The sequence below is a fragment of the Sceloporus undulatus genome, chromosome 4 (genome assembly GCF_019175285.1).
Source record: "Sceloporus undulatus isolate JIND9_A2432 ecotype Alabama chromosome 4, SceUnd_v1.1, whole genome shotgun sequence".
Classification (NCBI taxonomy): domain Eukaryota; kingdom Metazoa; phylum Chordata; class Lepidosauria; order Squamata; family Phrynosomatidae; genus Sceloporus; species Sceloporus undulatus.
In genome coordinates, this window is record NC_056525.1 from 244,278,928 (window position 1) to 244,305,868 (window position 26,941).

General features: G+C 40.6%; 1 protein-coding gene across 4 annotated transcripts in view; it reads left to right on the forward strand.

Moving 5' to 3' along the window:
* The window catches only part of DENND3 (DENN domain containing 3), a 45,129-nt gene extending 24,241 nt beyond the window's left edge, over nt 1-20,888 (forward strand). For 2 of the 4 annotated variants that reach the window (XM_042465719.1, XM_042465721.1), the window contains 13 exons: nt 2,939-3,042; nt 3,556-3,737; nt 4,413-4,934; nt 6,458-6,720; nt 7,349-7,519; nt 7,933-8,062; nt 8,485-8,592; nt 9,568-9,701; nt 9,982-10,142; nt 11,587-11,720; nt 14,668-14,786; nt 14,905-15,042; nt 19,027-20,888. In XM_042465719.1, coding sequence (XP_042321653.1) covers nt 2,939-3,042; nt 3,556-3,737; nt 4,413-4,934; nt 6,458-6,720; nt 7,349-7,519; nt 7,933-8,062; nt 8,485-8,592; nt 9,568-9,701; nt 9,982-10,142; nt 11,587-11,720; nt 14,668-14,786; nt 14,905-15,042; nt 19,027-19,227 — 2,367 coding nt within the window. In that variant the 3' untranslated portion in view covers nt 19,228-20,888. Of the gene's footprint in view, nt 1-2,938; nt 3,043-3,555; nt 3,738-4,412; nt 4,935-6,457; nt 6,721-7,348; nt 7,520-7,932; nt 8,063-8,484; nt 8,593-9,567; nt 9,702-9,981; nt 10,143-11,586; nt 11,721-14,667; nt 14,787-14,904; nt 15,084-19,026 lie in introns of those variants that run through there. The other 2 variants (XM_042465720.1, XR_006103745.1) reach the window with 2 other exon arrangements.
* The last annotated feature ends 6,053 nt before the right edge of the window (nt 20,889-26,941 follow it).

A 26,941-nucleotide genomic window follows, 5' to 3' on the forward strand; every position in this document is an offset into this window, starting at 1 on the left:
GTAGCACATGTGGGATTGAGAGAAAGAGGTTTATACCATATGCCAAACTCAGGAAATTACAACAAGCATTCCTCAAACTATATTACCCACCATATGAAGTTTAAAAAAAAATAACAAACAAGTGAAAACTTGTACCCAGGGCTAGTTTATTACAGAACAGTCCAAAGACAGGAAATTACAGAACCCCACTAACAGTCACATACAGGTTCCAACTGAAGCCAGACATATCATTGGTGAACTACAATCTGTTCTGCACAATAATGCTGCCCTCTCACAGGCTCTTGGTGACTGACCTTTATTTGCCTACAGATAGCCTCCCAATCCCAAGTAGTTACTTAACTACAGGAGGACACATAACATAGATGGGGAGATGGGTACAAGACCTTGCCACAAGCCCAGATGCCAACTCTGCCCACACATCTACTTGGGAAATGTCATCACAAGACATAATTGGAGGTACTTTCACTTGTTCATCCTCTAATATGATATATTACATCTTCTGTCAACAATGTCCCACAGCACTCTACATTGAGTAAACAAGCTAATCTTACACCAGTGGATAAATGGACATAGATAAGAATAGGAATAAGAGTGCATAAAAATCAGTTACACAACCCTTCAATCTTACTGGACATTCCCTCTCAGATCTCAGAACACCAGTCCTTGAACTAAAGACCTCCAAGGGGAAGGGGAAACTGGAAAGAGAAATAGCAGTTGAGATATATCCACAAACTCCAGTTCATTGACAGTGGGTTGAATATGAACAGCATATTAGAACACTAGTTAATATTCCACCCTCATGAGGGCTTCTTTTTCTGGTCCCCAGCCAGAAACATACTATGGCGGGTTACAAACCGCCATAAAGTACGCGCTCCACGCGTACTAGGGTTAGGAAGGGCCGTATTAGGGTTAGGAAGGTTCTTACCTTCCTGACGGCCCTTCCTCCCAGTACGCGCAGAGCGCGTACTTTTTTGCGGTGCCCATCCACATGGGCGCCGCCATGTTGACGTACTGGACGCTGTGCGTCCAGACGTGTCGCGGCGGAAGTGACGTCGCGAGGGCGCACTCCACCCCTCGCGGCGCCACTTCTGCGTTCAAAAAAGGAGCGGCATTTCGCTGCTCCTTTTTTGCTGCGCAGGGAAGCCTCGCGGTCTGGCAGCTGGGGCTTCCCTGCGCAGCGAATGGCGGCGGCGGGAAAACGGCCCCTTGAGGGCCGTTTGTAACCCGCCTATATTTAGTAACTCCCTCCACCATTCATGTGGCTATATACTCATCTTGGCTTTGGGCAACATCTTTCCTCCCACCCCTGTCCACCATCAACCATAGTTGAAACTGAACTTGTCACCCTATCACAACATCCACAGGCTTTGCATTTCTACTACTATTCATACACACAGTCTGCTCATTCTTGGTACAGTATACAAATGTCTGTTAATGGGCACTTTATTCCATTTAGTTGATGAAGTAAACTCAGGCTACGAAAACCTAAGCTGCAGACTCCTTTCTCTCAGTTAGTCTCAAAGATGCTGCAATATTCTTTTGCAGTCCTGGCAAAACAAGCTTCAGTATAAGGATAATCAACTTGCGAAGTCACAGGAGCAGAAATTCAAAATCTGATATATATTCAGGCTTCAACTGAATGGTTTAAAATGATCTCTGAGCCCCAAACTTTCCAGTTTGCTATGTTGTGCATTGTTTTGGCATTATCCAAAGCAGGGCAAGGTTGTGTTCCTTGAGAACCGTGAGGCTGAGATGCTGAAGTGATGGCTACAACTTTCCCAGGGTGAAGTCAGAATTGTACACTGTCACATATTACAGTTTAAGAAACTATAACATTATCTAAGGTGCTACTTTTGAAGAGTGAGGGGAAACAGCAGGATGTACAGAATATTATTTCTGGTTGCTGCTGGTGGCATATTATTAGATCTGCATTAGGTCCTGGTTTATTTGCAAACCCCCTTTGCTTATCTCTAAGGCCCTTAATGGTTTGAGAACAGTGTTATCTATTTAGTTTGGGACTATCTACAATGAATGGTAAGGATTCTGCAGGGTTCTAAGTAGACCTGTTTTCTCAACCCTACTTGGATATCAGGGATTAAAGTAGGATCTTTTGCTACTTGAGAGGTGCTGGGAGATGTGTGTTAACTTTATGTCTCACTACTTTCTTGTAGCATGGCTGGTAGGCTTTCTTTGTTGAGGCATCCAGATCCAGAAGTTCTTCACTGAGGAAAAGTGTTCAGCTTCTTCTGTTATATATTTTCAGGAGTTATCCAAGATTGACTTCTACAGATAGGGCTTCTGTGCTGCTTAGTTTACAATCCCATGTTTGTTAATCTCATTTTGCTTGGTTGGTTATGGTCTCAGTTTTGTATTTGTTTTTTCTGTTTTAACAAATGTTCTATGTATTGTATTTTTTCGTTACGTATTTAACATGTTGTTCTTGGCCACTTTGAGTAGCCGTGTAGGTTGAAACTGCAGCTTGTAAATCTTAAGTAAACATTATTGAGAATGAGAGTCTACTGTTTTCTTTGCCCTCAGTGATGTCAGCTCATACTTGACTCTGGCCATATATTGCTGTGAAATTTTTCTGTTCATGAAATGATCCTGGGCAGATTGCATGGCCGCTCTCCAAGGAAGAGGTGGTTTTTTTTATAGCAGTGTTGCAAAATTGCAGCAAGATTAGGGAAATAGTGTTGCTAAACAAGTATTAAAAATACATATGGTTGGGGGTTAAGAGAGTCTTTTGGAAATGCCTTATGAACATCTGAAAGCACTCCTCTTTTAAGAAGAGTGAATCATATGATGTTTTGGTACAGTCTTAAATTAAGTATGCTAAAACACACTTTCAATAAAAGGTGAGACCTCTGAAGTTTTGGTGCCAGGAAACATCTAGCATTTTGAATATGCCAGGATATTAATGTTCTATTTTCCGTTATAGGTATTGGAGACCTATATGTTTCACTTTTTTCTGAAAGCTCGCCTTAACAGAAGGATGGATGCCTTTGCACGCCTTGAACTTAGCACCCGAACTGAAGAAGATAGGTAAATCACTATCACTATATAATTTATATTTTTGCCAATGTGAGGTCACCTGGCAAAAGAACTATTTCGTTCCCACTGTGCACCTGGTATCTTCATGACATTTTGCTTTAAAACTTAATTTAAAATATATGTAATTATTTGGACACATAATAAAATAATTCTGTGGCTTGTTGCATGACTTTTTGGAGTAAAACACGTTCTGGTTTGTGCTATAATCTAGGTCTTGAAAATTCTGAGGATTCACAAGTTCTCTGAATGGAAACAGAATTTGACACATGGTGAAGAGATTGGCATTTAAAAAAAACATAGGAAGTTTATAGCCCTTATGATTGCAGAGAATTACTTCAGAAACATATACATACAGAAGAATTAGGGGCCTAAAATTAGTGTGGAGTTGGACAGATCTAGACAAGAATATAGATTTATTTGTGGGTATCATCAGGCAGTGGTGGGACCAAATAATCTTTTGATTGTAGACATAACACACAGATTATTTTATATTGTTTTTATTAGATTAAGTTCAATGCTTGATAGCCCAAGGAGACTAACCATGGAGAAAATGGTTTCTAAGAGATTTAATCCTCAATACATGATCAGCAAGCGAATGGGAATGAGTTTGCCTAATCTGCAAGACATCGATCCGAAGGATGGTCCAACTAGGAATTCTTCTCTTCGTTGTATAAACACTAAGCACAGTAAGCTGAATACCATCATTGTTGCTTTATTAGCTTTTTTATTGTTGTTTTATTAGTATAGACAGACATTGACTGTGAAACTTCTACATGTCAAGGGACAAAACTCAACCTTTCTGTGATTGAAAAACAACAACAACAGACTTCTGTAACTTTATTTATGTACCCATCTCAGGAGGAAAGGGGAAGTGACAGAAGTAGCAGTGCCGTATTAGGGTCCCTCATCCAGTGAGCTATACAGTCACGGTGCAAGCAAAACTCTTTAGAACTGAGGTCCAGTCCATTGCTCCTCACTGTTTTCAGTCTGTCAACAGAGAGGAGAGATAACAACTATATGAAAGTATGCAGTGTTTCTCCATCTTCTTGGAGGCTGTTTGCATCTTGTGAGCCACAGGCCTTTGAAAGACCACTTCTTGTTGATTAAGACTGAATAGGTCATTAGTGTAGGGAGCAAAATGCTTATTCTGTTTGTAACGTGTAAGGCCCAACATATTGATAAAGCAGTCTCATCTCTTACTAAACAATCAGAGCATGTTTTGCAGAACAGTAACATCATAGTGTTCTTTCTCAGAAGAGAAAATATGTAGTAATACATGGCTTCTTAAGGTCAGTAAAACCAGAGAGCAGGGAGTATATAGCAGTAGTCAGTGAGCTTTTCACTGTCTTCTTTTTTTCTAGCTTCAAAACTGATTTCGAAACCAGTGAGCACTTTCAAGGTACCAGAAATCCACTTTCCTCTGGTGGGTCAGTGTGTCCAGTCTTACTACATTGATTTTAACAACCATCTCAGCAGAGCCATAAATATTGTGTCCCCTGATAACTCTGCACTTCTTGCAAGATATTTCTACCTCCGAGGACTTATTTGTTTGATGCAAGGAAAGCTTCTCAATGCACTTTTGGACTTCCAAAATCTGTATAAGACAGACATAAGGATATTCCCTACTGACCTTGTGAAGAAAATGGTGGAAACACTTCCCCCTTCTGACCGCTCTCAAGCAGATCAGAAACCAGAACTGAAGAGACTGATAAGCCAGGTGTTGGATAAGCAAAGGGAAATAACCAAGGTGGATGACCACGTGAAAAATTTTGAGTTGCCCAAAACTCATATGCAGTTGGATGACTTTGTGAAGCGCATTCAAGAATCTGGGATTGTGAAAGATATAGACACCATACATCGGCTGTTTGATGCACTAACAGTTGGTAAGCAAAATTAATAGAGAAAGTTGTTCATACTTTGAAGTTTTTGTGAGAATATTTTATGCTCACACTTCTCTTCTGCCCTGTTTGCGTAAACATGCCCATCTGTGATATGTGTATTGCCTGGCAAATCTAAATATTAGCTGATATAGTTCAGTGGAGGATGTTCTGTTTAGATCCTGAAACATGAGCTGAAATCCCTAGCATGATTTTATATTCACTGTGATATGACAGGCATTATATGGGCCAAACAAGATAGGGGAGTGGGGATGAAGATTCTCTTCTCAGTGTAGCAGGGCAGTACTGATGACTGTCTTACCAGGGGATTAAATGCCTACTGTGGTAAATTGCCAATTGGCAAGTGGCTGTCTGTATTTGTCTCTTCTATGGGCCTGTACAGACAGGCAAAATAAAGCTGCTTCGGGTCACTTTGGAGGTATGCTGTTTAAACGACACACACATCTTAAGAGGCCAGAAATTGTGCCAAAGCTGCGCTCTAGTCCTTAGGACTGGAGCATGGCTTTGGTGCAGCTTCTGACCATTTAGGATGCATGCATCATTCAAACAGCATACCTCCAAAGTGACCCGAAGCAGCTTCATTTTGGCCTGTCTGTTCAGGCCCTATGTTTCACACTTCAGATGGCAAGAATAGTTTTCACCTGTACCCACAACCCACAATGTGGGTTGATGATTGGAATACTGATTATAAAATTAATAATCATTTGACTGTTGATTGTCCTTAATGTTAGTGGACTGTGTATGTATTCATATTTGGGTAAAGCTTTTTTTTGCATGTTTCAGTATTGCCTCATGTTGTGAAAGGTGAACTCTCTTGCTACTGCAGGGCATTAGCCCAAATAATGCTATAATAGCTTGATAACTGTAGGAGTAAAATGAAGAGAGAAATTCTTTATTCAGGAGAAATCCTTGCTCAGTCTTCTCTAAAAATGAAAACACATACCTATACCCTACAAGATACCTTAACTCTTTTTGTTGTTACTCTGCAGCACTATTATTCAAAATACTTGGATTTTAAATGGTTCTTACCCAATGCAGATATAATTTACTTGACTTTTGCAACTTAATATGATTCAGTTGATATTTTATTCACATTTTTAATTGTCTTGATATGTTTACTGCTGAAAACGAGCATATTGCTATAGGTTTTCTGGAATCTGGCAATGCAAATATTGGCTTGGCTTGGAGTAATGGAAATTTGATGCACTGTGAAGTCAACAATAGTGCTGGGATGTTACACTCAACCATTGTTTAGCAAGATGAGAACAAACTACATAGAGCAGGCTTTCTAAATCAGAGTTCCCACAGAAAATATCTCCATTTCCTCGCTGTGGCTTTCATTATTTGTTTTGATACTCAGGATTTGTATTAATTTTCCTAGCCATGCTTGGAAATTTCTCATATCCAAATGAGTAACACTTGTCACCCCTACCTCAAGGAATCATCCAGTTCTTTAACATACAGATTGGATAGAACTGTTAATGGGAAATATGGTTCTTTACTTTTAGGGCAACAGAAACAAATAGATCCAGAAACATTTAAAGACTTTTACAACTACTGGAAGGAAACAGAAGCAGAGGCTCAAGATGTCAACCTACCCCCTACTGTAATAGAACACTTAGACAAAAATGAATGTGTCTACAAGCTATCAAGCTCAGTTAAAACTAACAAAGGAGTTGGAAAAATAGCAATGACTCAAAAGCGCTTGTTCCTTTTGACTGAAGGAGGCCGGCCTGGATATGAAGACATCACAACTTTTAGGGATATAGAGGTGAGTGTGATATAAAAGATCCGTTTTTAAATATTAAATGCTAATAGATCTCAGACTCACGTTGGTTTCGTAAGGTTTTACAAATGGAAATTTCTGTAATTTGGGACTGATTGAGGTACTTAATGGAAATATTTGTGGGAACCTTATCTAAACAATACTTATAATCTTGTGCGGAACTGATATGTAATACCTCAGCCTTTGGCATTAATTTTAACCATATTATCTTCCATTTATTGTTAATTGTAATACAAACATCAGGAGTAGTTTTAGCAACTTGTTCAGCATTTGGAACAGCAGTGGAAATTTCTGCTATCACATTTTGGGATTCTTGTTCAAACCACAACTTGAAGTCTGCTTCTGCTCCTCCTTCAAATGAAAGCAGACATGTTAATATGATCCTATACTGTACATAAAATAGCCTAGCATGCTGTGGTGACTTCAACTCTCCTTCTAATTTAGACAAAAGCAAATCTTTGTATGGAGATTACAATCTAGTGAATTGAAGAAACAATGTATGAGTTTCATAAATGATGATGGCGAGATGGGGACAAAGAGAATAACTACAGTGGCAGTGTTGTAGCTACACATTTTCCAATCCTAATTTGTTTTGTCTCTTCCACCCTGTCAGGAAGTGAAGAGTACTACCGTGGCTTTTCTTCTGCTCCGGATTCCTACTTTAAAGATAAAGGCCACATTTAAAAAAGAAGTGTTTGAAGCAAATCTTAAATCTGAGTGTGATCTTTGGCACTTGATGGTGAAAGAGATGTGGGCTGGGAAGAAGATGGCAGATGACCACAAGGTCAGGCACATTGTATTTTAACAGCTGACATGCCCTTCATTGTTAGCAGCAGTGTCCTGCATTCTGCATATTGCTTATCATTTTGTGGATTTTTGGATTCAGTTCTTAGATGCCCTTTTAAGTTGTTTAAGTTAATGTATTAGATATCCAAGAATTTCATTGAAATTGTCTTTTTAAATGTTCCAAAGGAAAGCTTCCTCTTCCTACAAATGCAAAGGTATATTTCAATAAAAAATTGTTTTATAAGGTGAGACTTACATAGAATTGCCTCCTAAGAGACAGAAGGGCTTCAGATGTAATCATACACATTTCTGGGAAATACACAATAAGCTCTGCTTACAGAAACAGAAAGCACAATGAAAATTATGGCTTTGCTCATCTGCTTTTCTTTTTTCCCTCCACCTCCACCTTAGGATCCTCAATATATTCAACAAGCACTTACCAATGTTCTTCTAATGGATGCGGTAGTGGGTGCATTGCAGTCTTCCAAAATAATTTATGCTGCTTCCAAACTATCTTACTTTGACAAGATGAAGAATGAAGGTGAGCTGGCTTAAATGCTTCTGCTTGACCCATTGTTCCATAAGAATATTATACACAACTTTGCTGTGTCTCCCATCATGCACCTGTGCCGGCAGTTGAGCCACAATACTGTGGCCTGGATTCTCTTTGTGGTTCCAGCTAGAGTAGATCTACAAAAACAGTTATTTGCACATTGGTTCACTATGTACATAAATCCCATAGATTCAACAGGGCTACTCTCATTTGGACTACTAATGGGATTTAGGCCTATGTTGCAGAGTTGGGGTGCACCTCACAGCCCCTAATCAGCCAATGGAGAAAGAGGTGGTGGTGGTGGTGATGATGCCAGGAGCTTTCTTTTATACAAGGATCTTTATTTCTGTGGCTTGCCCATTTTTTCTCTTATACATGAGTATAACTTGTACTTTTGTGTTTTGTTTCAGTGCCGATGATGGTTCCGAAAACAACATCAGAAACGCTGAAGCACAAAATCAATCCATCAGTGGGTGAAACATTTCCACAGGCAGTGGAAGTCTTGCTTTATACACCAGGTGCGAAATATTGGCGTACTTGTACACCCAAACTACACCAAGACTGACATTCTGTCTACCACATTATGTGGGCTAAATTATATGTGACACAGTAGTTCGAGAGTCATTCCTCTGATGGCAAGATCATGTTAGGATTGGTGATGTGTTGCTTTGTAAAATAAATAGAGGTCCTTGAGCAAAAATACTTCATGTTGAAAAAATAAGAATTCTTGTAGTCTCACTGTAAGACATCAAAAATACTGCTGTTGTTCATGGTGCAGTCCTGTGATTTGCAAACTGGGACAACCATGGTTATGCACTTTTTTTGGCTAGTATGTTTTACATCACTTTAACTGTCAGGGCTCAATGCTATTGACTGATTGATTGAATCATTCATTCATATAATTTAGAGTACTTATACCCCACTCTGCTGCCACAAAGGCTCTCAGAGTAGCTTACAAATTGTTAATTAAATGTGAAGTCGAAGGTTTTCATGGCTGGCATCCATAGGTTTTTTTTTGGGGGGGGGGTTGGGCTATGTGGCTGTGTTCTAAAAGAGATTATTCCTGACATTTTGCCATAGCTAGCATCTTCAGAGAAATTAGATGTTAATTATATGTTTCCCTGCCTCAGGCTTACAATCCAAAAAAGACACAGAAAAGGGGTAGGGAATGGCAGTGGGGAAGGGGAACAAATCCAGCAGATATTGTCAGTTCTTCTCTCCCTCCAAGAACAGGATAATGGTAGTTGGAATGGAGGGAGAGCCCTTCTTTTGTCTCTGGGCTAGGCATGGTAGAATGCTATGGAATTTTGGGATTGGTAGTTTTGTGAGATATTTAGCCTTCTCTGTCAGCTCTGGTGCCTCACCAAACTAGAAATCCTATAATTCCATAGCGTTGATTAAAGTAGTGTCAAGCTGCTTTATTTCTGCAGTGCGGCAGCAGCCTTAGTGATGATTCCAAATTTATTTTTTACTCCTTTCTCTTTAATACGTAGGACAGCTTGATCCAGCAGCACATGGAGATGCTCATTCAAAATTATGGTGTGCTTTAAGTGATGGAAAGGTTGTTGTGTTTGATGCATCTACATGGTCCATACAGCACTGCTTTAAAGTGGGGAACTCTAAGCTGGTAAGCAACATTTACTATGGAAAACCTACAGAAATTGGATTCTGTGAAAGGGTTGTTTCATATCAGTTCAGCCTTTTGTTTTTTTGTGATGTTAGTTTAATTGCTTATGAAGTTGTTTCTTTCTAATTAGTCTGAATTATGGTTTTGATTGATACTGTTTTATTCATTTTCTTGAGTCCCATTCATTAGAAGAAAGCTGGGATATATATTAAATAAGGAAAAAAGGTATGTTATTTAGGCCTTCCACTGTTTAATTCTTATTTTTTTCATATAAATGCAGAAATGTATGGTAATGGCAGAACAAAGTCAAGTATGGATTGGTTCACAAGATTCCATTATCTATTTAATCAATACCCATAGCATATCTTGTAATAAGCAACTGAATGACCATCGCTTTGAAATTGTGGACATCATTGTGGAAAACAGAGACAGCATGTCCAGGTCAGTAGAATACAGAGCGTGGCTTTGCCTGTTGTTTGCTATTAAAGGCCACCTGAAATTGTATCATGAGCAAGAGTACTTCATCTTATTTTATATACATCTGCTTGACATAATTATCAAACCTTTACCAAAGATGATTCTAGGTGCGAGGCAACACCTGCAGATAAGGCCCTTATGATCTCTTCCAACTCTATGATTCCAATAGATTCCACATGTCAGCTTGTTTGTTGTTGGGCACCTTCAAGTCATTTCCAACTTATGGTAATCCTAAAATGAATCTATGATGGGGTTATCTTGGCAAGATTTGTTCAGAGCAGATTTGCCATTCTGTTCTTCTTAAGGCTGAGAGAGTGTGAGTTGCCCAAGGTCATCCAGTGGATTTTCCATGGCTGAGCTGGGATTGAACTCTGGTCTCCCAGAGCCCTAGTCTGAAACCACTACTCAAACTGACTATCTATGAGTTTATATAACCCTTCACTTTTCATTATATATTTCTGACATGTAGGGAAATGTGATGGAGTTCATGTTTCCTTTGGAACCTTCTAAGCTAAGTTGGATAGATTCAAGATAAGGAAGCTTATTGTTTTGGGAGATCAGCTTTGTGATTCATTTTTCACTGTCTGAATATTTTAACTCACACATTATTCAGCTGGATGACAGAAGGGACCATTTATAAGGGCAGTGTAATTTGGCTGTCAACAAATGTGTAATGAAGAAATGAGAGCACATTGTGTGCATATTTGTCTTGTTCAAAGTAATGGTTGTACAGGATAAAATCCAGATACCCAAAAACAAGGAGGTATTCCTGAAAAAGCAAAAACAAAAAAGCAGGGAATGATTGAAGGAGCAGAAGAATAGAAGATACAGGGTCAGAATCCTGTTGGTATACCTTTGCTGGTATAACTATGCCAACATTCAGTAGAAAAAGAGAGCCAATGTAGTGTAGTGTTCTGAGCATTGGACCTCAACTCTGGAGACCAGGGTTTGAATCCCTGCTCAGCCATGGAAAAGCACTGGGTGACCTTAGGCAAGTCACATTCTCTCAGCCTCATAGGGAGGCAAAGACAAAGCCCCTCCAAACAAGTCTTGCCAAGAAAACCCATGATAGATTCCCTTTAGGGTTGCTGTAAGTGAGGAGAGTTTTGGAAGTACACAACAAGAAGTCAAAAGAAGGATATCATGGCCATTGCAATGGAGAAGCAAGTTAAACAATGGCGAAATAAACTGCTCAAAGCAAATCAATTCAGTGTGCCTTCCTTTGCCACTTCTGAATGACCCTGGAAATGGTGGGACTGCTAAAAATCCACAAAAAGGATTATGTCCACAATGACACTGACTTTGTATTTTGACTTGTTTGGGCTACATACTGGGTTGTATAGTTTTTTTTCTCTTTTGCTTTTGTAACAATGAACTGATCTCTTATACTTTCCTTGCATGTGGGCAGTGAGGCATATTCGTGCAGCTTAGATGGCACAGTGATTGCATGGAACATCAGCACCTTGAAAGTGAACCGCAGATTTCAGCTAGCCTGCGAGACACTAACTGCTATCAGATTTCACAATAACCGACTTTGGTGTTGTAAGTTTTTTTGTATTATTATTATTATTATTATTATTATTATTATTATTATTATTATTATTATTATTATTGTATCCCACTCTTTTTGCAGAACTGGGGACTCAGAGTGGATTCACAATATTAAAAAACAATAAAATAAAAACATATTGTTCCTTTGAAATATTTTTCATTGAGAAAGATATGCTTTAGAATGAAGAAAGCCTTGTCTTCCTTCATTTTGCTTGCTTTTTGAAGGTGGGATCTGTATTTAACCTTGTGCTTTCAGCTGCAGTCTGCTAAAGCTATTAAGCACCTAGTTCATTTCAGTTTAAGTTCAGGGGTGTGTGTTGTGATGTGTGCGTGTTGTAAATCTAAACATGTTAATGTATTTGCCAGAGGCTTTTCTACATAGTGGGAAAAGATATTTCCTGGGCAGCATGAATGTGAGCAAATAAGATTATTTATTTATTTATTGTATTTCTGTATTGTCTCCTAATGAATAAGGGCTCCCAAGTTAATAAGCAAATAAAAACCAATTAAAAACAATACAAAGATAAAATATTTTTAAAACATTAAAATACTCTTTAAAAACTCCTAAGAGTGATCTGAAAACAATCATACTTTCTAGTTTTGAAACAGTTAAAACAACAGTTTCAAATATTGAATGCCATGTGGTGCAGCACTGTTTTGGCTGCCTACTGGAAGCTTAGAAGAGATAGGGTCAACCTAACTACCTTGGGGATGGAGTGCCAGAGTTGAGGCATTGCTACAGAAAAAGCCCTCTTATGTCTACCTACCAACCTAACTTCACAGGGCATTGGGGCACATAACAGGGGCCTCTTCTGAAGATCGCAGATTTCTGGCAGGCTCATAAAGGAGGAGATAGTCCTTCAGTTACTATGGCCCTAATCATTAGGGTTTTGTAGGTCAACACAAGCATTTCAAATTGTGCTCAGAAGCAAAGTGGAAGCCAGTGCAGTTCTTGTTGGACAGGTGTAATATGGCCTCTAAAATGTACACCTGACACCAGTCTGGTTGCTGCATTTTGCATTCTGAACACTTCTGAATGCTTCAAAGGCAGCACCATGTAGAACACATTACTGCAGTCTAGTTAAGAGGTAACTAAGGCATGAACCACTTCTGCCAAATCTGCCTTCCCCAAGAAAGTGTGCAGCTGGCCCACCAGTCTAACCTGGGCAAAAGCACTCCTGGCTTTCCTGGAGCAGTGCTGGGCTCAAGAACATCCCCAAGCTACAAACCTGATCTTTCACATGGAGTGCAACCTTACCCAGAACAGGCTGTGAACCCACTTCTGGGTTGGTTTTCCTACTGACCAGCAGCACTTTTGTCTTGTCTGTTCACCTACATCCAGTCCTTTACTGTATCCAGATAATGATTCAGTGCTACCACACCCTCCTTTGCATCAGTCATAAAGGAGAGATAGAGCATACTGATGATAGTGAAGCCCAAAGCTCTGAGTGACCTCTCTTAGTGGCTTCACTAAGGTTGCCAGGGGTAGGCAACCTGTGGGCCGCGGGCCGGATGTGGCCCGGCAAGGCCTTGGGACCGGCCCCAGCCCGGTCCTGCCGTTGATTGCCACTGGAGCCTTTGGCCTATCAGGAGGAGGCGGACAAGGGGGGGCAAGCGGCAGGCAAGGGGAGCAAGCGGCGGGCAAGGGGGGCAATTGTCTATAGAAGCCTCCAAAACATGCATTTATATTAACATTTTTTTAAAAATCAGCAAATTTTTTAGCGTGTCCTCCACATTTTTTTAAAAGTGTCCTCCATTTGAAATTGTTGTCCTACATTTGTCCCAGTTTATTTATTTATTTAATTCTTTTTTAAAAAATTAATTATTTATTTTTTGGCTTCGGCCCCCCAGTTGTCTGAGGGACAGCAACCCGGCCCCCGGCTCAAAAAGGTTGCCTACCCCTGATGGAGACATTGAAAAACATTGGGGGCAGTATTGAACCTGGCGGAACCCCACAGGTTAATGGCCAAAAGGCTGAACAAAAGTCCCCCAGCACCATCCTCTGGGAACATTCAGCCAAGAAAGATTGGAACCACTGCAAAGCCGTGCCTCCAAGTCTCATAGCAGCCAGATGACCTAGAAGGATAACATGGTTGATGGTATCAAATGCCACTGAAAGATCCAGGAGGACCAACAGGGATGCACTTCCCCTGCCTAAATCCTGGTGTAGATCACCCACCTGTGTGATTTCTGTCCCGTAACCAGGCCTGAACCCATATTAGAATGGATCAAGACAATCTGTTTAGTCCAAGAAAGCCTGGATTGGTGTTGCCACCACTTGCTCTAAGACTTTATGTAGAAAGGGACAATTAGAGACTGGTTGATAGTTACCAAGGAAAGTAGCTACCAGTGAAGTTTTTTTCAACAAAGTTCTTACAAATGCTTCTTTTAGAGAGGTAGCAACATAGCTCTCTTTCAAAGAAGCATTTACAAACTCTACCACCCAATTGGCCAGTCCTCTGGCTGTTTTAACTAGCCAGGATTGGCATGGGTCTATTAAACAAGTGGTTGGCCTTACCTCTCCAAGCAACTTATTTGCATACTCATGTTGAACAAACTGAAACTCATCCATCAAAACCAGACAAGCATGCACCTCAGTTACCTCCCCAGACTCTACCTCAATGTGGAGACTATGAGAATGAATCCAAGCAATTTTCTCCATAAAGTATTTAGCAAATTCATCACAGTGCTTTTCTGGGAACTCCTCATCACCATTCAAGATCTAGGATGTATTAGCCCTTTAACTACCTTCAAAAGAAACTGAAGAGTGAAGTAGTGCCCCCACAAAATATTCTGCATGTTTTCACTGTTCTTCAGGAACAATTTATTCCCTTTATATTGCACCATATATGCTGAAATTAGAAAAAGGTTTTATATGTGCATCTCATGTATACCTGTACAGTTTTGATTTTGATAAGGTGACTTAATTTCTTTGGAGGTATAGGAAACTGCATCCTTGTTGTCACAACAAATGGGTTTATTCGTCAGAAGGTAAAAATGGAAGACAACCTAAGAGATCTGCCTCTGTCCTTGCTCTGTTTCCAGTTATTCCCTGAGGTACTTTATAATAATTTGTAATTTTAAATGAACTGTTGCAATTTTAATCTGAAACATTGCAAAGAATTTTCTGTATTAAATGAAGGTGTTCCTACCTTTTCCTTATCTTTTACTTTAGAAGGATCAAATGTGGGCCTCCTGTTCAGGTAGTAATGAACTGTATATCTGGAATATGACTGATCTCTCCACACCTTCTCAAAAGATAAGCTTACAAGACTGCTCAGAGATCACCTGCATGATGAAAGTGAAAAACCAGGTAAACCAAACACACAGGAAAGTTTTCTGCTGTCTTACTCAGTAAGTAACTGAAGGGTACATAGATCTGTATCCAATACTCTGAAAGGGATCCATGGGGCATCTTGGTTTACCCACCCACTCCTTTTTTAAAACCCCAAGGTAGGGATGAAAAGTATAAAGATGAAAAGGGGAATCATTCTCAAGCCTCATATTGTTTTTCTCCTCAGTCTTCAAATAGAGCCAGTGTGGTGTAGTGGTCTGAATGCTGGACAATGACTCTGGAGATCAGGGTGCAAGTCCCCACTCAGCCATTGAAGTCCACTGGGTGACCTTGGGCAAATCTTACTCCCTTGGCCTCAGAGGAAGGCAAAGACAACCCCCCCCCCCCAAACAAATCTTGCCATGCAAGATTGCCCCATGATAGATTTGCCCTAGTGGCTTGAAAGGCATTCAACACCACCCTCGAATAGACACAAACACTAGTCCCCACCCCTAGTCAGTGACTTCTTGTTCTCGCAAGGTAAAAGGTTGGAGGACAACTGAGTGAGAGCAATTGTTGTGGGTTGTCAATCGCTGGTATGTAATGATGATGTCTGCATTGACAAGGAGCATCTATCAGAATGCATGGTGAGAGCTATCCTCTTCACTTGGCTTCCTCTCCCCATGTCCCAAATCCAGAGGTTGGAGCTGGGCTGATCATGGAAAGGTGGAGCCTGTACAATCCTTGGCTCCCTTTGCAAAGTTGTGGGGGGGTGGCGTCCAGAGAGGACCATGTAAGGCTATAGCCTCTGGAACCCATGTTTGGTTCCTTCACTCCAAGTCAGACAAGAAGAATGTGGATGTTAATGGGGATAAAACGATTAAATTATTTGTTCCTCCCTGTGGTATAGTTTGAAGTTTTCCTGTTTGGAAAAAAAAAGAAGCCTTCTCAAAAAACTGTGTGCTGAAACATGTGTCTTCTGTGAGAGCATCTCACTGAAACAGCAGAATATATAGGAGGACATTGGATATGCATTGTCCAAGGCTATTCTTGATCAGTTTCTAGAAGGACCTACCATTTCTTGCTCCTGAAGCACTGGGCGTTCGTAATCAAAATAATAAATGTTCTGTTCATCACCAGTTCAAGGTTTTGCACCTCTCTCTTCTTAAAGCCTTCTGTTACCTTGAATATGTATTAATATATGTTGTATGCATAGAGTGCCTTGCAGAACTATTCACACACACACCCAACATTCTTTTCCACATTTCATTGTGTTATACAAGCTGGAACTGAAACTGATTTAACCAGCATTATTAGCACTTGGATATTAGTTTTATTGAGGCACAAAAGTTAAATAAAACCAAAGCAGTATCTTTAGCAACCGTTCCAGTTGTGAGTCATCTTGGGCTAAATTTCTGACAGCTTGTCCTGCAGTTTTTGCTCATTCTTGGCAAAATTGCTCCAGCTCTGGCAGGTTGGATGGGGGCCTTTGGCAAACAGTCACTTGTAAGTTTTTTAAGTTTCGATCAGATTGCTGTTTATGCTTTGACTGGGCCATTCTGAGATAGTTCAGGATCTTGTTTTTAAACTACTTTGGCTGTATGTACAGAGTTATTGCCCTGACGGGTGGTGGATCTCTGCCCTAGCCTCAGGTCCCTGTATTTGGCTACATCTGTCCTGCCCTCTGTTCTGAGCAGTATTCCAATCTCTGATGAGGAAAACATTCCTACAATGTGATGCTGCCACTACCATGCTTCATCACTGGGAAGGTGTTCTCTGGGCAGGGATTGCCCAGATTCAGACATTGGTTTTCTGGCAAGAGCCAACAGCTCAAAAGTTCTCATCTCACAAGAGGAGAGTTAGAGAAAGAGGGGGAAAAATAGAGTGGTTTTCCTACTTACAATTAGAACAAAGAATTAATATTGATCTGAACATTGAAGGAGTAGAAAAATCTGAAAACGAATTAGTCAAAATAATGTTAGATAATGAAAGGAAAATGATAAAAAGATTCTATGACATACTGTTGGAAAGAGAGCTAGAACAGGAGAGAATGATTAAATGGAGCCAATTATTTAAATATCCAATTGAGTTTGAAGATTGGGAAAAATCATGGACTAACACAAATAAATTCACACTAGCTCAAAATTTGAAAGAAAATTACTATGAAATGTTCTACATGTGGCACCTGACCCCAGCAAAAATGGCTAATATATACAAAAATAGTAACAGAAAATGCTGGAAATGTGAAAGTAAAGATGGTACCTATTTCTACTTATGGTGGGAATGTAAAAGAGCTAAGACCTTTTGGAAGAACATACATTTAATTATCAGTGAAATAATACAGACATAATTCCCAGTGAAACCTGAAATGTATTTATTAAACATTACATCCATATTAGACAGATCAATACAAAAAAACAAAACAAAACATTTAAGACTGATTCTCTATATGGTAACATTGGGAAGAATAATTTATGCCCCAAAATGGAAGTCACAGTCAGAACCCACGACAGAAGAATGGATGCAGAAATTGCTAGACCTAAGAGAGTTAGAATATCAAGAAAGATAAAGGAAGAAGATAGCATTAATATAGAGGATGAGTGAGATATGATACTGAAGTATTGGGAAAAAAATCTAGAAAAACAAGCAGAGTAAGATCAAGTAGTGACAAATTAAAATGCATAGACTAAATCAATTCAGAATTTGAAACGTTGTAACGTGAACGATAGAAGGGGGGGGGAAGTACGGTTGCAAGAAAGCACAAGATCCAAACAATGGTAGAAAACAAGTACCGTAAGAGTAGCGAATTTAGGAAGCGAGTGATGCTCGCTACATACTAAACGGAATAATTTTGATTTATGTTTTTCCAGTGGTAATTTTGGTAATTCTGGATAGCTATGATTTGTTGAAATACAACCGTGGAAAAAAATGATGAAATTGAAATTGAAATTGTATAATGTATAATGCTTATGTCATATTTTAATATCAATAAGGGAATAATAATAATAAAAAAGTTCTCATCTCACCAGAGAACCTTTTCCTACATGTTTGCTATGTTTCCCACATGCCTTTTAGAAAAGCTCTAACAAGATTTGAGATTAATTGTTTTAGCAATGGCTGACTTCATGCCACTATTCTATAAAGAGTGGAACTATTCCAAAACTATCCCAGGTGAAAAATTATTCCATGGACAGATTTTTCCACTTGAACTGCAGATCTTCAGAAATACCATTGGCCACCTGTTTGCTTTTCTGACTATTAACCTTGTTACCTGGTCGTGGCATTTTGGCATATAGCCTTCTGTAAGCAGAGTTGTGTTTGAGCCACATTCTTTCAGTTTTGTAAGAAAAAGAAGATGCCAACCAGAGATGCTGGCGAAACGTCAGATACAAACTCTTCTAGAACACGGCCACATAGCCCGAAAAACCCACAAAAAACCTACTTTGATAGATTTTTTAATCTTCATGATTCTGTTTGTATAGCCACACTCTTCCAGAAACAGGGGCATTTGGAGATGTGGCACCAGGATTCCACAAAAGGAGACTGCCGTTAGTGACTTTTGGAGGCAGCTGGTTTTGCAGCAGAGCTTATTTAGGCAAGTCCTGTCTTGTAAGCCGCCTTGATCATGCAATTGGAAAGGCGGGATATAAATAAAAATTATTATATTATTATTATTATTATTAAGTCACAGCAAAGGTGGCAGAGAGCTATGCAACTAATACCATTTTTGTTGTTTATATAACATTCGTGCTACAAAAATGTTTTGAATCTTCAGTGTTGAGTATCTGGTGTATATCAAATAGTATAATGTTAATTGGGACAAGTATTTCTTCAAGGCACTGTATTAATAATAATAATAATATACAATTAATTAGTTTATTAATTAATATCAACATGTGCATATATAATAATGTGTATTAATATATTATTATTAGCCTAGTAATATGTTAAAAATAAGTTTTTGTTTGCTTAAAAGTTCAGTACAAACATTCAAGCATTTTAAAGGATAGTTTTGTCTTTCAGTTGTGGGTTGGCGGCAAAGGACTTTCCCAAGGAAAAATCAAAGGAAAAATCTATGTGATTGATGCAGAAACGAAAAAGGTGGAAAAAGAATTGGTTGGACACCTTGATGCAGTGAAGGCCCTGTGCTCTGCAGAGGATAGATACGTTCTTAGTGGCTCTGGAAAGGAGGAAGGGAAGATAGCAATCTGGAAGGCTGAATAATGTTTGGAGGTTTAGTTTGTATATTGCAAATTTAAAAGCTGGATCTAAGAATGAGGTTTCTGTTAGTGGTTCTGCATATTTTTTCCTTCAGTGTTAACTTATTAGATCACTTTTAAGAGTAATAATATTATTTTTGGGGAGGCAGTGATGACCATGAAGTATGCATTGAAGAAGAATGCTGAAAATATAACAGGAAATCACTGAGTAACTTGATAGGAAATTATAAATGTCATTGGAAGGTGTTATTTCATGCCTTGCAGAGTCAGTGGCTCACCTTGCTTAGACGGCATGGTCTGCTCCAATAATTAAATTACTGTGCTTCCTGGAAGATTAATTTCTAGGTAAGAGTACAATTCATTTGGCTGTATTTGTTAAATTTCTGTTGTTTAATTGTATTCATATGATCAGCATTGTCTTTAGACCTGATGAGTTCCTTTAAATCAGGTAGCTTAAGTTGACACAGAATTGGCTTCCAGAGCCTACTCTTGTTGCCTTGATCCCAAGCCTCATATGTGCTCCACTTGGCACCTGGAATTTCTTGATTCAGCGCAAACAAGGCAGCCGTTATAAGTGCAGTGGAGCCCTCTCTTAAAATGGTGCTACATTCTCAAGACCTTTCCATTAGTACTGGCACAATTAAACAATTCCCCTTTCGAGGACTGTGGTTATTCAGTGTTCAAAAGAAGGCTGCTAAATGTAAATGTAGAACAGATGTGCCCACAGGACTCTAGAAACATGACTACTATATTACGTGATCAACATATTCCAGGTAATTGAGAGGAATTTATCCCAGAAAAAGTGCTTCCATCCTCTCCCCTCATAACGCTAGTCTATCCTGTCTTTTAAGTGCTGTTACGTAGTACATACTTTATGTTATGTTCTCAAACACTCAGAGCCAGCATGGCCATAGTGGTTTGGGTGTTGGACTATGACTGGAGACCAGGGTTCGATTCCCAGCTTGTCCATGTAACCCACTGGGTGGCCTTGGGCAAGCCACACTCTCTCAGCCTCAGGGGAAGGCAATGGCAAACCTCCTCTGAACAAATCTTGCCAGGAAACCCTCATGATAGGTTTGCCTTATGGGTACTGTAAGTCGGAAATGACTTGAAGGCATGCAAACACTCAAGCACTCATATAATGCCAAGAGGTAGCAAGTGGTACCTTGCCATTTTTTTTGCTTTGGTCCTTATTTTCTTCCAACATACATGCTTACAAATGAAGTCCTACATGAAATCTGTTGCTGAAATTTGAATTAATTCTTCCTTATCCTCTTTGAAAATATATATATATTGTTATTATGGTCAGAGGAAAGCTTTTGCTGGCCCTAGTTGTGTCATATTGGGATAAGGTGCTGAATAGTACTACAATGTAATGTAGCTGTAGAAAATATATTGGCTGTTTGGAACAATTTGATATTTACAACCATTGGCTAATAAGATGGAAGTCATATGTCGTCTTTCTTTTTCTTTTGTTAATTTGTACATTGTTAGTTTGTGTAGTTTATGGGAGTAGTTATAAATTTGTAGATTGGATGTATTTTTTTAGTTTCACCTTATATATGGTTTTATATTATCAACTTTTATGTATTCAGCAGAAACGGTTATGATTTTGTATTTTTTGTGTAAAATAGAACTTTAGTCTTTTAATAAAACCTTGCTACTTGAGAAAAAAGCTGAAGCTAGTCTTTGTTTTTCTTAACTGTTTGAATTAAATTCAAAATGAGATTATGTTCTGAATCTATCCTTTTAACGTTTTCTTTCCATGTAGCGTCTTGAAAATGAAGTTGAGAAGAGACCTAATCCAAATTTTAATGGTTCTCTAATCTATAATATCTGTACTAGTAAATGTGTGGAAAGAAGGGCTGCGCTGCATGACTTCAAACATTAACAATGACAGACCGCTGCCAACTCTCCCTCCCAGTTTTCCAGCTGCTTTTACAATGTTCCAGTTTTTCCTCTCTTCCTGGTTTTTTCCTTTCGCCTCAACTTGCTTCAGTTGCTTCACAGTGAATTCAAAGTATAAAAGGAGTTTTCAATTTACTCAGCAAGGGGAGAGGAGGCTGGAGTTGGGGCAGGTAGAGCTTTGCCACTCCCAGTAGACCCAGGCAAAAGTGAACTTCTGCAGCTGGTCCTGCTTTGTGTGTTTGTCCTCATTAATACCTTTTGCCATGTTGACCACAGTCTGATGTTGCTTGGTCACATGTTACAGTTTCCATCTGTGAAATGCTGGAGGATATGCAATGGCAGTTGCCCCATTTGAGTTTTCAGTGGGAGAAGATGCATACTGTGGGAAAGCTAAAAACATCCACAGCTTGGCTGTGCCTTGGCAATCCCCTGAATATGTTTTTTTGGGCACCTTCCCATCCATCGCAGCATAGTGGCTGAGAAAGAAGGAAGGAGTGGGAGAGCAGTCTTTCACTGATCAATGCTCTGCCAGCCCTGCTGTGATGGAACTACCTTTCTAGCATAAGGCGCAGTCTTCCATTGGAAGCAGCTTTGTAGGTTTTGGAACCACAAATGACACTAAGAAAGCTAGAAAGCTAGATGCAATTTGTTGTTGTTTGCGGTCCTTGAGTTTACCTTAACCCATGGCAACCCTGTGGATCAGTGGTTCTCAACTTTCCTAATGCCGTGACCCTTTAATTCAGTTCCTCATGTTGTGGTGACCACTAACCATACAATTATTTTCATTGCCATATGCAAGTATGTGTTTTCCGATGGTCTTAGGCGACCCCTGTGTAAGGGTTGTTTGACCCCCAAAGGGGTCCCGACCCACAGGTTGGGAACCACTGCTGTGGATAGACATCTCTGAGCCCACCATATTCTTCATTGCTCTGCTTAGATCTCGTAGATTCAGACCTGTGCCCTCCCTGATCGAATCTGTCCATCTAGTATGCAGTCTTCTTCTCTTCCTGTTGCCTTTTATCTTTTTAAAAAATAAAATCAATATCTTTTCCAGCAAATCCTGCCATCTTTGGCCAAAGTATGACAGCTTCAATTTGATCATCTTGGCTTCCATGGAGAGTTCAAGCTTGATCTGTATGTTTCTCTAAATGTGCAAAAATTACACATGGAAGTACAGTATCTGGGTGGGCTTCCCTGTGAATAGTAGTTTCATTTACCTATGGCTTAGAAAAGTGTGTGGTGCTGGTGAAATAATAGGGTGTTTCATTTGTCCCCTGGGCCTTTTCCCATCACATTATCAAAGGGCTCTGGTTCCCCTTTAACTGCCTTGGCAACATCCCATGAAATTCTGGAAACAGCAGCTTTAGGAGGTGCACTTAGAATTCTCAGCCCGAGAGTTTTAGTGCATCACCAAACTACAAACCTGAGGATTCTCTAGGATTGAGTTAAAATGGAATCATAACACTATAATTGTGTAATCAATGCTTTCCAATTCATAGAATCATAGAGTTGGAAGAGACCGCAAGGGCCATCCAGTCCAACCCCATTCTGCCATGCAGGAAATCTAAATCGAAGCATCTCTGACAGGTGGTCATCCAGCCTCTGTTTAAGGACCTCAAAGGAAGGAGACTCCACTACACTCTGAGGGAGTTTGTTCTGCTGTCGAACAGCCCTTACTGTAAGGAAGCTCCTCCTAATGTTGAAGTGGAATCTTTGTTCCTGGAGCTTGCATCCATTGCTCCGGGTCCTAGTCTCTGGAGCAGCAGAAAACAAGTTTGCTCCATGCTCAATGTGACACCCCTTCAAATACTTAAATAGGGCTATCATATCACCTCTTAACCTTCTCTTCTCCAGGCTAAGGATACCCAGCTCCCTAAGTCTTTCCTCGTAAGGCGTGGTTTCCAGACCCTTCACCATTTTAGTCGCCTTTCTCTGGACACGCTCCAGTTTCTCAACATCCTTTTTGAATTGTGGTGCCCAGAACTGGACACATTAATTCGGTAAATTTAAAAGGGCCAGGACCAAATGAAGCACCTTATATAATCACATTGCCCAGACTGTAACCAAAATATAGACATGAGCTTTAAATTAAGATTTGAAATTCAAAATGTCCTTCTTGTTAACAGCAGGGGGTGCAATTGCTTTACCAGAGAACACTGGCCAGAATCCTGTAGTGAACTACACTTTTTCCCAAGGTCCTGCAAACAGTGGCAAGAGAAGGTAGATGGGTGCCAAGATCCTACATCAGAATTGCACAGCATATAGCTCCACATCAGGAATTATAGTGAGGCCAGAATTAGGTTAGGGGCATATGCATGCATAACTTTCTCTTGCACATGAAGATGTGTTTTTGGGTGCTGTGGGAGATTATTCCCTCCTTCCCTTCCTCTGCAGGGTCCAAAGCCTGCCCATTGACTTAAGGTAAAACTCCTAAAGCCACCTGGCAAGGTCCTCCCTCCACCCAAACTGCCACTGCCCTGGCCTTGGAGGGAGAAAAGAAAAGGTGGCATCTGCTGGACTGAATTCCCTCTTCTACTGCCATCCCCTTTTCCTCATGTGTCTGATTTAGATTGTAAGCCTGAGGGCAGGAAACTGTCAGTTCATAATGTATAAACCAGTGTGGCTTGAGCATTGGACTACAAGTCTGGAGCCTAAGGTTCAAATCCCCACTCGGCCATGGAACCCCCCAGGTGACCTTAGACAAGTGATACGCCCTTTGCTTCAGAGGATGGCAATGGCAACCCCGTTCTGAAGAAACCTGCTAAGAAAACATTATGCTGTAGGGTCATCATAAGTCAGAAATTACTTGAAGGCACGCAACATCACGAAGCCGCTGTGAGAGCCTTTATGGCAGAAGGGCGGGGTATAAATTCACTATAAATTCATCACTTTGTGGTGAACAGGCAGGATCAGAGGCAGGGACTTGTGGCATATAAGCCAGATGATAAACCATTACAGCAGTGCTGAGATCTGTGGGTCTGCCAGGGGTCTCAGTGCTTGTGGCGTCATTGTGCATCTTGCTACAGGAAGGTCGCCATCCTGGTTGTTATGAAGCACAGAGTGGCCACGTGGGGCAGGTTCAAGGCTTTTACAGTAGATTTTGGGGGTAGAGTATATGGCTCAATGTGTCACCACATGCAGATATGCTATGCTGGGGGGATGTTGGGTTGAGGCCCACATACACTGGATAGCAACATTGTAGGTGAGGTTAAATGTTCATTAAAAGGTTCTCTCTCTGTATATGTGTTTTTGAATGCCAAGCTCTAATTAATTTTGATTAGCACATAATTCATAAGGATTAATGGCATCACTAGGGGCTGTCCCAAGGTTCTCAGGGCCTGCGATGATCCCGAATTGGCAACGCGACCTGCCAGGCCTTTGCAGGTTCCTCGACAGGGAGCTCATCTGAAGATACTGCCTTGTGATAAAGCAAGACCGTTTTGCTGAGCAGCATTTCAAAGAGAGAAAGCTCTCTCCACTGCAGCCGTCCCCACCTTGTGGTCTCCAGATACTTTGGACTACAACTCTCAGAACTCCTGGCCATTTGCTGATGGGACTGATGGGAACTGAAGTCCAAATATCTGGAGGATGGTAAATGTTGGAAAACATGGGTAGAGTCAGTGTGGTGTAGTGGTTTGAGTGTTGGACTAACACTCTGGAGACCACTCAGCCATGGAAACCCACTGGATGACCTTGGTGAAGTCACACTCTCTCAGCCTCAGAGGAAGGCAAAGACAACTCCCCTTTGAAGAAACCTTGGTAAGATAACCCCATGATATGTTTGTTTTTGGGTTGCCATAAATGGGAAATGAGTTGAGGGCATGCAAGAAAAACAAAATGCTTGCTTTTTCTTCTTGCTTCTCCTCCTCCTGAACTAACTGCAGTAATGAAATTCACTTAAGCACTACAAAAGTCAGACCTTCTGCTCTTCCACTTAGCAACCTCTGTCTCTTGCTTAGACATCTTTCTATTTATTTTATTTTGAGTGGCACTTTCACTTCCCTGAAAACACTCTCTCTTGCCCTACAGGACTGTTTTTGTTAACATCTCTCCCTCCAAAGCGAGGAGGTCATCTGCCAAACCTGGCCCAGGCTTGAAGTACCAGCAAGAGCAACAGCGTTTGTCCTTGCTACACAAAATGTGTATAAATTCTCGGAAGCAGACTCAGCCACTGCCAGGCAGCAGAAAAAGACACACTTTCCTACCTTTGTGCTCACAGAGGAAAAAGCTCTTGGGAAAGAAATCTGAGTAACAGAGGTGTTGATTGTAGCCTGTCTTGCACTTAAAAGGACACGCAAGGAGGAGGAAAAGCTGTGCATGTGTGCGTATGTGTGGGAAAACTAGAAAGAGACCTGTGCTCCCATATTGTGCTGCTCCCTGCTGCAACTACAGTGGGCCCTTGGTATCAGCCGAGGTGAAATTTGAACCACATGAAATTTAATCTATCACTAAGTCTCTCTCTACCATTGTGTTTAATAATAATAATAATAATAATAATAATAATAATAATAATAAAAATACAGTTTATTTATAGACCGCTTTTTCAAAATAGATCAAAGCGGTGTACAACAGAACAAAACAAATCAATTCAAAATAAAACATAACATATTACAATCATAATCAAATGATAAAACTACTAAAATTACAATTAAAAACTATTAAAACCATACAACTATTAAAACCCAATACGAACTAGCTGGATAAAACAATGTGCATATCGAGGGAAAACAATATCAGGATACATGGGGGAAAGCTTGTTGAAAAAGAAAAGTCTTGAGTTTTTTTCTAAAAAGGTCTAGGGAGGTGACGGAACGGAGCTCGTTGGGGAGGGTGTTCCAAATCTGCGGGGCTGAGATGGAGGTTGATGCATATCTTGTCTTGGAGGCCCTCAACAAATGCTTCCTGAGCGACCTGAGTGTGCGGGGTGGATTGTACGGGGAGAGGCGGTCCTCCAAGTACCCTGGGCCCAAGCCATTTAGGGCTTTATAGGTAATAACCAACACCTTGTATTGTGCTCGGAAGCGAATGGGCAGCCAGTGTAGATCTTGCAGAATTGGTGTTATATAGTTAGCCCTGGAACATCCAGTGACCAGCCTTGCTGCCATAATCTGTACTAATTGAAGCTTCTGGGTTTGGTACAAGGGTTGCCCCACGTAGAGAGCATTACAGAAATCCAACCGAGAGGTTACCAGAGCATGTACCACTGTTTCAAAGTCCCTCTGGCCTAGGTAGGGTCGCAGCTGGTGTATCAACCGAAGCTGATAACAGGCGCTTCTGACCGTCGCATCCACCTGAGAAGTCAGGTGGAGTGACGAGTCCAAAAACACCCCCAGACTGCAAACTGAGTCCTTCAGGGGGAGCGTGACCCCATTCAGGACAGGTGGACAAATTTCCTTTCCTGGGCCAGAAGAACCTATCACAAGTACTTCCGTTTTCTCTGGATTCAGACTGAGTCTGTTTTCCTTCATCCAGCCCATTACTGATTCCAAGCAGGCATTTAGAGGAGAGATGTCATCCCTAGTCACTGCATCAGTCGGAGACACAGAGAAGCATACTGTATTTGGGTGTCATCAGCGTACTGATAACACCGCGCCCTGTGTCTCCGGATGATCTCTCCCAGCAGTTTCATGTAAAGCATGGGGGACAGAATAGCTCCTTGAAGGACACCAGATGTAAGTGCCCTCTTATCGGAACAAACGTCCCCCAGCTGCACCATCTGGAATCTACCCAAGAAGTAGGAACGGAACCACTGGAGTGCAGTGCCCCTGATACCCAACTCCCTCAGGCGTTCCAGAAGGATACCATGGTCA